Raw genomic sequence first — 11,671 nt, 5'->3', positions numbered from 1 at the left:
TTCAGAGTTGTATGAAAATGCAAATTGAAGCTGTATTTGCTGTTTTTTTTTTTTTTTTTCTTCCTCTCCTCTTTTCTCTTTTTTTTGGTTTTTATTTTTTTGTTTATCTTCAGGGAGATTTGGATCACTTTCAGTTGAAGCATCAGAGTGTTTACTGAAAAAAAAAAAAGAATAAAATAAAAAAAGAGCTATAAAATAATTCAAAACTGAAAACTAGCATTTCCCAAAGCCGGTGAAGCCTTTGAATTGGTGATCCGGCGTGTGGCTGCAGACATGACAGACTGCCACTGGAGGGGGCAGTTCTTCCTGGGACAGTCGCATAATCCTCCCTCTAATGTGATCATCACCTGGCTCTGGACATTTGGGGGATTCAGGTGGCTTGGAGTTTTCATCCTTCTCTTTCAGCATACAACTGCTGCTGTCCATATGAACTCTAGGGGGCACCGCCTACACTGCTGGTCAAGTTTTTTTTGTTTTTTTTAAAAAACAGACTTGGCCAGCTGTGCGGACACAGAGATTAAAGATGGACGTACAGAAGGAGCCGAAAACAAGAAAGGAAACTGAGCAAAGTCTCATTTAAGTTTGTGCTGTTGCTCAGAGGAATATGGCTGGTTATGATGTCTGGAGACTTTTTTTGGGGGGGGGGGGGGGGGGGGGGGGGGGGGGGGGGGGGGGGCAGGACAAAGTTCCATAAAGCCATATGAATAAGAAATGACTGTATATGAACCATCAATAGTTCATTACATTATCCTAGGCTTGTCATGAGGAAAAAAAGATGAAAATGAGGAAAAAGGAACAAAAAAATATATAAAATGGAAAAATGTAAAATACTTGAATGAGATCTTGTATTATAACATTTAATATTCATAATACCTGCTTTGTAGGCTGATGTGATTCGCTATTAGTGTTATTTGTAATTTGTAGTAATTATGCTTTTCCTTTAATAAAGAAAAAAAAACACAAAACGCACAAAAAAACCTCAAACACCAGCTGTCATGTGATTATTTCTAATGTCTTTGAAAGCCACAGAAAGAAGAACACATGCGTTTTTTATTTAAGAGTTTAATGTTAAACCATCACATCAGTGCATTCTTTACATTGCATTAATCCCAGCCATTTTTCTGTACTAGAAAAAAATACATTTGAAAGCATGAGTGCCAAATATGCAACGTGCAAATGGATTGCTTGTCTTTTGCCACAGAATACAAATTCTCTTCTTTCAGAGTGGTCAGTGAATGCACCAGAACAGTCTGGATAGGCCAGTTGAAAGCAAGATCTATTTTTAAGATTTAATTATTCCCATTAAAAGTACAGTAGAATACATTAAACGGTAAGTTTCATGACGAAAAGAACATTTGTAGTGTTTTCTTGCAACACGACCACTCGAAAGTTTCCATTACATGGGGTTATATTGCTACCATAACATTTTAAGTAATTGGAATCTGCTCACTGAAATGCAGAAGTGCTTTGAAATTTTCATCTTGCATGCTCTCACAGTGTAAGTCACTACTTTTACACCTGTCGAGGGTGCACTTGGGGTTCAGACCATGTGTGATTGTCATGGTTTCCTCAAACTGTTGAACATTTAAGCCTTCAAGACGGTGGGCACAAGTGCAAATAGAATCAGAATGATTGCCGGGAAATGGCGAGACTGTAGAATGCGAGCCACTCCTGTTTTCACCCCGTCAATCAAAGTAAGTCTTTGAATATGGTATAGCTTAAATCACCAACACTTGTGAAATATACCTTTAGTTCAGAATGAAATCCTGGAATTCAAAAGGATGAAATGATACAGATATCAAATACAAATCTCAAGACGATATAGAAGAAAAAAGGAGAGGAAAGAGTTGCATATGTTTAGCTTACATTCTCATCTCGACTCATTCTGGGTTTTAATTATTAAAAAAATTACAGGTAAACTAAATGGCACCTGTATGTTAAAGTGCAGTGACCACATTTCTAGCACATAAAAGTGTGACTGCAGAGTCTGGGCAGACTGACAGTCCAATGGTGTTTGGTTTTCTTTTTAAAGACCGAAATAAAACTGAGTCATTTTCAAACTGATTGGGAATTAGATCAGAGTCGGTGGCCGCAGGTCCTCACTGGCCCTTCTTGGGTGTGTCGGGGATGCTCTCGTTCAGTGGGGTGAAGCTGGTGAGGAGGACGTGGCGTTCGTACTGTTTGGTCTGCCGGAACTTGGTGTCAGTGCCGTGGAGCCTGTCCAGAATACCGAAGACACCAAAACACTGATTGAACCTGGAGACGAGTGAGAGCAACTGTTACAATTCTGTTATTCTGGCACAGATGATGATTCTTTAAACAACTCATACATGGAGCAGTACGACTATAGGTAACCTTCAGAGGTCTGCAACTCACCCCAAACCTTTCAATCAAACATCCAGTGAATATTTCTCTAAATAATAATGGACTGAAGTTTCTCATCTTCTAGTTTCCCAGCAGTCTCGTCCTGCACATTTTCTCTGACGTGAATTCTTAGCGTACTGTACCGCGCTGCCAGTTTTCTGCGGATAACTCCGTGCTGTTGAGCCTCAAAGTGAAAACTCGGATGCTGATTTGAAGAGCAGAAGGTTTTGTGTTCTACTTTGTGAAGCAAACTCACATTTGCATGTAATTTGCACATAATGTAAGGAAACCCATTTTTTTCCCCTCCAATTGTAACACAATATGCCACAACCAATCCTCTGCACTCTTCTGCATCTTCCCATTGTGTCACCAATACACAATGTTACTCTTCTTCCTCTTCCTGGGACAGGCTGCTGCCTGTTCTAGGCACGATGATCTGGGCAAACCCTCCAGACCCTCAAATTCTATATATACACTCCCGACTTTGATCTGTATCAGATTTTGGTATTCTGCCGGTGATAACTTGCACAGTGACATAATGTTAGCATACTCTGAAGTGACTTTTTTTTTTTTTTTTAAATCACAAAGACCTACAACAGGTTTTTTTTTTTTTAATTAGACATTACAGTAGACAATGATACTGAGCATTACTCACATGTGCTTCAACATTTGCAAATGTTAACAAAGAGGGACAATGTGTGTTGCAGAAATAACAATGTTCTTTTTTAAAGGATCTCACACACTGTTTTGACAGCTTCAACTGTCATTTGATTCATTAATGGAAAGCTATTTGTTTTTTATTCATAATTCAGTAATTGCATTGATTTAACTGTCAACAAATCCCATAATAATGAGTCTGTCTGCATAAGCCATTTGTGTGGAGTCAAAGAACTCCACTGCTATTAAAACACATCAGAGCCGCACAGTTATGTAACCTTAAACACAGTTAATCCCATCTGTATTATCCCCCATGAGAAATAGTTCCCAGGCTGTATATTATTTCCTCCTATTTGAGCAACACTGTCTAAAGAGTGCAGCACAATGACCTTGCCTTTTAGAAGCTACACCTTCTTCAGCTTCATCCCTGAATTTTAAATAGCTTCAGCTGGTTCTAACCAGGTTCTTTGTACCTTCACGTGTCTTCAGAAGATGCTTATCAGAGCAGCCTGTGGTAAACAAGATAACCGAACTGGCATCCAACACAGACAGAAAGTCATAAAACTAGAATCACCACCTTGCCATCCAATTAGGTTCAAGTTCACACCTATTATCTTTGACCTTTTGGATATGAAATGTTGTTACTTCATCATTTTTTCCTTCCATTTAACTTTTGTGCAACATTTCATCACAATTAGCCTTTGATTTCTAGAATGATGACCAAAAACAAAAACGTACTCTGTGAGGTTATTTTTGACTTTGACGACCAATTTCTAATCTTTGAGTCCTTAGATATCACCTTCAAATGAACAGGACAGGTAGTGCAAAAAATATAAATGTAAGATGTAAGACTCACCTGAGGTGGTGGAAGTCATGGAACTCAGGAGAGGGCAGGAAGGGAAGGTGGTATCCACAGTGGGAGATAGTGGTGCTGACCAGAGCCACGCAGTACCACAAGCAGGTCGTGGACAGGTGGGAGCCCAGGAGGATTGGCCCGAATACCACCGGCAGCATGTTGGAGAGCTAACAGCACAGAAAAACACAGCACATTTAATGAGAAGTTCGGCACACACAGAAACAAACTTATCCTATGCAGCAGCAAACGCCTGTCACGCTTAAGGTGAGAGATACACACGCTTTGTGGTTAAAAGCAGTCAGTGCATGCAATAGGAGATATCTGCACATTTGGATCCATATTTTGGCAAAAACAAACACTGAATCAGTAGTAGAGATCCTTCAGGGACTGATCCGCTTAACTCTAACTGTGCTAAACTTTAATCCGGAACCAAAGCCACAGGCTGAGAGTTCAGTGAGTGCTTTCAGGATCTGGTTTGTCCTGATTTCAGATATGAAAATGAAATCAGTCTGATTTATCTGCGATAGCTCCATCTGGTTGATGCTCAGTGAGGAGAGAAGTACTTTAATTTTATTTAACACGTATAATCTGTATTTTCGCATAGCGGGGATGTACTGTACTGTCATTCTCACATTGTCAAGCAATACAATACTCACATCTAGAGAGCATGTCAGAGAAAAATGTAATGACAAGCAGGAGGAGGATCACTCACGATGTGCTCTAGAGGATGAGCGTAAATGGAGACGACTCCGATGGGAGCAGTCCACTCATGGTGCTGTTTGTGGTAATGCTTGTAGAGGCCGGGATGGTGGAACAGCCTGAGGAAATCCAAAGAATCAAGATGAATGCACAAAACTGCTGCAGCCTATCTGAAGCTGCAGGGAGAAGTCGAGGTTTTAACTATGTGCTGGCACAGGCTCTGAGCTCAAAAGAAACATTTTAATTAATGCCGACAGAGGAGGCTGCAGTTTGCATTGCTATATGCAGACTACAAGGAGTCTACAAGCAATGTTTATATGGATCTCAGCACACGTCCTGTTACTCATAATCTAACAGGGTGAATTAAATACAGTAAATAACTATAAAGCTGAGTGACTGGGGCAGACAAAATGAAAGAAGCACAACATCAGAATAGAGTTAGTGTCACAATCACCACCATCTCTGAAATGAGGAAGAAAGGTTATCTACTGGCAACTATCCACTGATTGCATAGTCCATTTTGATGCATCACAGGTGTTTAAAGTAAAAATGAATGTTCTCTACCTGTGGGAATAGTAGAAGAGAATTTCCTCAGAGATGGAGAAGACAGCTAGCTCCATCAAGGCCCAGTGAAAGGTGGGCAGCTCTGGGCCACAGGGGTTTCCTCTCCAGCTCATGAGGTAGTAAACGGCCACCACCATGGACCCGGAGATTATTACGTAGTTGAATAGGACACACTTCAAGGCTTGGTGCAGCTTAGCTGGATCCACCTGAAGGACAAATGGAAGACATCAAAAATGGATACACTCTCAAAAAGTTCAAAAATTCTAACTACCTAGCTCCCCTTTTTTTTTTAAGTCTCTCTCTCTCTCTCACACACACACACACACACACACACACACACACACACACACACACACACACACACACACACACACACACACACACACACACACCACACACACACACACACACACTTTTTCCATGTCTCATCCTTATGCTGCAAACCGTGTTATAAATAATTTTTTATGCACTCACTGGCCACTCACACAGGTACACCTGCTTCCAGACCAACTTCAGCTTCGTTGCTTCCAGCAGGATAACGCACCACATCACAAACTAAAATCATGGGTCACTGGTTTCTTGAACATGACAGTGAGTTCACTGCACTCAAATGATCTTCACACCAAATCTCAATCCAGCAGAGCAGCTTTGGAATGTGATGGAATTCAACCTTTTACTGCCAATATTTGGAACTGGTCTACAAACGCATGTCATGTCATAATGAACTTTCTAGAGCGTGAGAAAACTGTGTTCTCCAAAACACAAACACAACCAGACTTCGTTTCTCTGGTTTCTGACCATATCGTGCAGAGTCTCAATTCAGATAATCTAAAGTAACGAGTTATATTACTTGATAAATTACACAAGCACATTTGCCTAATTTATAATCTTGCTAGATAGCAGCACATCCTGGTTTGTTTATGACTAGTAGAGCTCAAGGTCAGACAGCTATTCTTGATCATTGACCGGCAGTATTTCTGCTTGGAGTCAGGGGAAAAAAAAAAAAACACCATCACAGCAGCTTTTTACAGATTACCTCATCATTAAAGATATAACATTTTAGCACTGTGGAGATTTATGTCAGGCTGTAAGTGTGGCAAACTTTACGGAGCACAAAGCAAATCTGGGCAAAGTGATTCCTGAAGGGATAACACACTCACTGACTGTAAACTTATAGAGAAATCAACCGGCTGGAAGCATTTCTGTTCAGTTTAAGTGAGCCTCCAGCGCGTGCACACTGACAGAGCAACTACTAATGTGGACCCTTTTCACAGTAACCCCTACTTATCAGTAATGCCACTCTTTATCTCTGCGCTGTTCAACAACATCTGTTAATCAAACACAGTTAGCGGACTTTGGTCAGACGGGGATATGGAGAGCACTTAGGGCCCCCTCATTTACAGATGTTATCAACCACATCTGCACACACACACACACACACACACACACACACACACACACACACACACACACACACACATTACATGGTCTTTTAAGTAGAGCAATGGCCTATAGCAGTATGCCCTATTTTTATTTTTGAAAATTTACAGTCATTTAAAAAAGGTATTATGTGATTATGAAAGCCCAAAAAGCATACTTGTACATTTTATGTAGTCAGCATGAAAACAGAGACAGTGCAGTGCAAAATCTAAATAAGATATGGGCAAAATAACTGGTAAAAGCACTCATAGTGTGAGCCTGGAGCTTACCGGGTTATTCTTGTCCAACTGGATACGATAGCGGGTGATGAAGGAGGGTTTTCCAGTGACATCCACCCACAGCAGGAGAGCATTTGACAGCCAGAATGCCAGACTGGGAAAAAGCATGGTCCCTATTAAGAAAAACAAGGTCACTGTCAGAGAACCATTGACTCAACCTCGACCTTCATTATACATTAATTTGATTACACACATAAGGATAAAATTTTAGGTCATATCCATGGCAGAATCTTCTAAAATGACAATGTAATGAAGGGTAACTCATATCAAATTTTCACTGCAAACAGTGCACCCTGCTGTCTACGTCCTTCTTTCAAGGAGGATATGAGACTGGTTCAATTTGTCTGTTTTTTTTTTTTTTTTTTTTTTTTTTTTGCTTGCATGAAAATATTACCAAAGGTGTGACTTGAGCCAATGTTTGGAGTAGATCTGCCTCTGATATCAGAAATTTTTGGAAGGATTCTTTGAGATTATGAGTCTCATATTATTGTCTCATATCTGACTTTTTGAACGAATGAATACCTTTATTAGCCTCGTTGATGGTATTTAGTCTCCGAGTGCTATTTTTTAATAGCATGATCATTATAGTGTGTATGGTTTGTTATGTGCTCAAAATAGTGGTAATAATACATGCCCTACCTGACATGCATCTTATGTCCTACGTACTGTAGATGATATCTGAATGAGAAATATTTTCCACTATGCAAAAGCTGCTAGCTGAGAGATAATTAGTGTGAAAGCTGACAGCAGTAATCATGACTGAACTCAATAACTGTTCTCAGTGCTTCCCAAACATGATACTTCCTCTGTGGTGGCAGCTTTCGTCTGGCTGCCTTCAAATAAAAAACAAAACAAAAACACAAACAAAAAACCCCACTAAATCTATGGATCCATGAAACCACCGAAACCCAAGTGTTTCACAACAGAACAGCGCATGGACTGTAGTCTTTGAGCTTAGCTTGACCAAAAATGATGAAAAACGATGAAAGACCATTAAGTATCTGCAGTCACTTGCAACGTTACTCTACAGTTTTATTCCTTACCCAAGAAAAACAAAGCAGCATCGTGACCCTCAAACGCCACATACAGCTTGGTCCACAAGTTCTGCCAAAAATCTCCTGAAGCTCCCCAGAATCTTTGAAGGTGCCTGAAGGAGAAATTATAGTTCAGTTTCAAATTCATAAAACAGTTTTATAACATGTTAAACACACTGACAAACCTCTGCCTAGTTGTGAGATGTGTGGTCCTGTCAAATCTTGTTATACTGTTTCAATGTTCTCCCGCACCATCCTGTGTAACTGAGTTTTCCTACACCGTGCTTGTATGCTCTGTCCTGTCCAGCAGCCCAGGCCTACCCGCCACACAAAAATCTAATCACCACAGAAACGATGCAGAAATACTGGGTGGTGCCATTATAGCTCCCGTGGTTGAGCAGGGAACCCATAGCAGGTCTACCGCAGGAGTCTAGGTTCAAGTCCACACCAAACCATTTCCTGCATTTCACCCCCCCCCCCCCCCCCCCCCCCCGACTCCCTCACTCATTTAGAAAAAAGAAACAAAAGAGTTGTATGTAACATAATTTCAGGTGATGTCATTTAATAATTTCATGTAATGTTGTGTTTAAGTTACACCTTACACCTCCTGCCCTGCTATAGTCTAACTAGTCCTGTTCTGCACCAACCTGCCCTTGCTCCTCCCATCCTGTGCTCATCGGTTTGGTTTAATTCCTTCTCCTGCCACTCTTGCCCTTTCTACTCTGCATATTCTCAGAACCTGGCAATGTCACTCCTCAGGTATCTGTCAGGACAAATTGATTTGTTGATGTGACATCATACCATGTCAGGGAGTTTCCGAATGCAGCCAAGAATAAGATTCCAGATCCAATGACAAACGCAGCTTTCTTCACAGAGTCCCACAGGCCTCCAGGGCCCTCCTGGGCAGAGAAAAAGAAACAGCATTGTGTTGAACCCCTCTGTTACTTCAACGATAAGAGTGCAATCTCACGAGCTCTATCAGCATTTCCCACAGAAACCTCTCACGGTGCAGAAATGTCTCAAAAACAACAGAGAGACTGTTACTGAAACTTGTGAGAGCATCTGTCCAGGAGGATGAGAACACTGTGGGTCTGAATGCTTCAAGTTGAGTGTGGGATTTCCAGTGAAGTTAATAACCCAGAATGTGAGGCAGCAGGAAGGAAACAGTAATGAGACTCTGAAACCTCTCTGTGTATCTTAAGTTACTGTGTGGACAGAGGACCACAATGAAAATATGAAATTATTCATTTTTAAATTCAGGTGTTTTCAGCCTATAGTTATAGTGCATTTTCAGTCATCGAATAGAATATTTTGGCCAAAGGTATAGCAAAATTTGTACTTCCTAAACATGCAAAAAAACTTTGAATCCTAAACTCAGCCAGTGTGCACAATGGCTCTAACAGCGCAACTAATAAAAGTGAAATATGAGGCAGTGGCACTGAGAAAGGCAGATCAGTTCACTCAGCAGGAATTAAGCCCAGGGATTGATGTCACATTCACCAGACCCTCTAAAATGCCAGCTTTTTACCCCAGCTGCCCTCGTTCAAGCCATGGCAACCAAAAGAACAATGTTACACAAATGCCGTGCCGGTCTCAGGCCTCGGCTACTTATTTTTAGAGATCCAATCAAGATGCAAATACACAGATGCTTCCTTGTGTATCAATCCCGAAGAGGACATTTACTTTACTACATTTATTACCCATACATTTTCCAGGAAATGAAGTAACAGCTATCATTGGGGAAGGTACGCCCTCATTCTGCTTTTCTGCCCCTATGACCACAAGAACCGTCGCTACCGCCTCACAGATCAAAACACTCCTTTTCTCATAATCTTGTGCACAATCTATTATTTGCTTTTGCCTACCTGCTCTATAAATGTTCAAAAAAAAAGAAAGGAACTTGTCTATCAGGTCAAGCCTGCTGTAACCAACATACACCAAACAGAAAAAGTCTCAGTGGAGTCACAGTTAGAGGAATGCAGTCAGATGGAAAGATTCCTAATTAAATATATCAGTTTGTAGCTATAAAATACAAATCACACCTTTAAACGTGTTCTTAAAAAAATATACAAGAACAAGTAACGTATACAGAAAAACCAGACACTTCTGAAATATTATAACTAAATAAGACTAAATCTGATTTGTGTTTAGTCCATAGGAAAGCTGAAAGATTCAGAGAGTTTTTTAAAGGATTCACAAGCAAACATTACTGAACTTTAATGAGCACACAGGGTACAAGCCAAACATCAGCTTCAGTGTGTGCTTTGGCTCATGACATGGTACATAAAAAGAAATTTCGAGGAATTTAGGGCAACACGAGGCAGGTTTCATTTGAAGCTTCGCACACATCAAAATATCTGCAATATTTTTATGTTGTTTACAACATACATATAACAACCTCCCCTATCTAAAAAAGGCTAAGAAAGAAAACAGTGTAATGCATGACAGGCCAAGAGCTGTGCCTGTGTTGTCCACAGCTCGATGTATTGTTTATGCCACTTGTGAATCGTTTCTGCTGAATGATAATAAAAGCAGGGTTTGGCTGCAAAGGTGACCTGTTCATACCTGCCGGCTGCTGCTGCTTCCTCTCTCCTCAGCTTTCCTCACACCTGAAAACACAAAAATACATAAAGATTTAAAAACATTTAAATACTACAGAAAATATTTAGAAAAACTGCACATTAAAGCAAATTTTAAAATTCAGTCATACTATGATTTTGGAAGCAAAAATCCTAAGAAGGTGTACCATCTTAAAATAACTAATCAAAGAACAATAAAGATTAAAGAATATAACGTTCCTCTGCTTATTCTGAAAGGAAGGTGGTGTTTAACAGCAGGATGTTTTGTTTTTTTTAAATTATATTTTTATCATTAATTTTAAGAAAAATAAATGCATAAATTAACCTCAGTTTGTCTCTGCCCATTTTTCATCAAAAACTGTAAATTAATACATACATTTTTGTCTCAAACTGTTTTATGTCTTTCCATTGTACAGTAATAATTTGAATGCAGTGTAGCCTTGTGCAAATTTGTACCACAGGAGGATTAAATATAATCCTATTATTCGAGTGTGGACGTTTTTCGTCAAATTCTTGGGGATCAGCCTGCCCTATATCCACTCTGCCCCTTTCTTTTTGCAGAAAAATATATCTTTTGTGTGATGAATAAAGTTGGACATGTCAAATGTATATTAAAGTTTCTGCTTAATCGGTATTTTAATAATTGTAGAATGATTTTTTTTAATTTATTTTATTCGTGACTGTTCGTGAGACTGAACGTCCAAGTTTAGGTGCATTGTGTTGACCTAAATTATTATAACTTCTTTATTTAACTAAAACTAACAGGCATGTAGTTTAATAATAAATATCCAAAATAATCGTTAGTTCAGCTAAGTTAGTACTCAGGTGTGCACCTCAAAGGAGCGCTATAGAGTGTTTATATACCGACTGGGAGCTCTACCGTGTGTCCCTGAACGCACCAGGTGTTTTTGTTTTCGCATCACTAGGCCTGCCAGAAAAAAGAAGCTGTGCCCAGCTTTACACACTTACCATACCCGACTCCACTCTGCGTTAAATCATGTGCTGACTTACCGCTGGCTGCTGTGTCCACCGCCATGTCTGCCCACAGTTTCTCAGTCCCGCTCCGGCCGCCTCTGTACAGCAGCTGTAGACAGCAGCAGTTTATTTACAACAACGAGCGACTTCTCATTGGCTGGATCTTTGTCAGCTGACCCAAGCCCGGAAAAAGCGGCTTCTGCGTGCTCTGTGTTTTTCCTGCAG

General features: G+C 40.2%; 1 protein-coding gene across 1 annotated transcript; it reads right to left on the bottom strand.

Moving 5' to 3' along the window:
- Window positions 1-1,059: 1,059 nt before the first annotated feature.
- On the bottom strand, window positions 1,060-11,575 carry faxdc2 (fatty acid hydroxylase domain containing 2). Its single transcript, XM_030746066.1, has 9 exons — window positions 11,483-11,575; window positions 10,458-10,501; window positions 8,694-8,791; window positions 7,902-8,005; window positions 6,850-6,971; window positions 5,141-5,346; window positions 4,590-4,695; window positions 3,878-4,044; window positions 1,060-2,256 (listed from the first exon to the last, which is right to left on the bottom strand). The coding sequence occupies exons 1-9, from the start codon at window positions 11,505-11,507 to the stop codon at window positions 2,100-2,102; spliced, it is 1,029 nt and encodes a 342-aa protein (XP_030601926.1). The 5' UTR covers window positions 11,508-11,575; the 3' UTR covers window positions 1,060-2,099.
- Between the last annotated feature and the right edge of the window lie 96 nt (window positions 11,576-11,671).

This window comes from Archocentrus centrarchus, chromosome 14 (genome assembly GCF_007364275.1).
Source record: "Archocentrus centrarchus isolate MPI-CPG fArcCen1 chromosome 14, fArcCen1, whole genome shotgun sequence".
Classification (NCBI taxonomy): Eukaryota; Metazoa; Chordata; class Actinopteri; order Cichliformes; family Cichlidae; genus Archocentrus; species Archocentrus centrarchus.
Note: the sequence above shows the minus strand (reverse complement) of the source record. Positions and strands in the feature narration are given on the sequence as shown.

What these genes read in the sequence shown, in the direction of transcription:
- faxdc2 (XM_030746066.1), bottom strand. Translation starts at nt 11,507, where the DNA reads ATGGCGGTGGACACAGCAGCCAGCG. An exon ending in TTCGGAAACTCCCTGACATG is followed by an intron (nt 8,006 to 8,693) that starts GTATGATGTCAC and finishes TTTCTCCTTCAG; the next exon opens with GCACCTTCAAAGATTCTGGG. An exon ending in CATGACTTCCACCACCTCAG is followed by an intron (nt 2,257 to 3,877) that starts GTGAGTCTTACA and finishes ACTCGTCTCCAG; the next exon opens with GTTCAATCAGTGTTTTGGTG.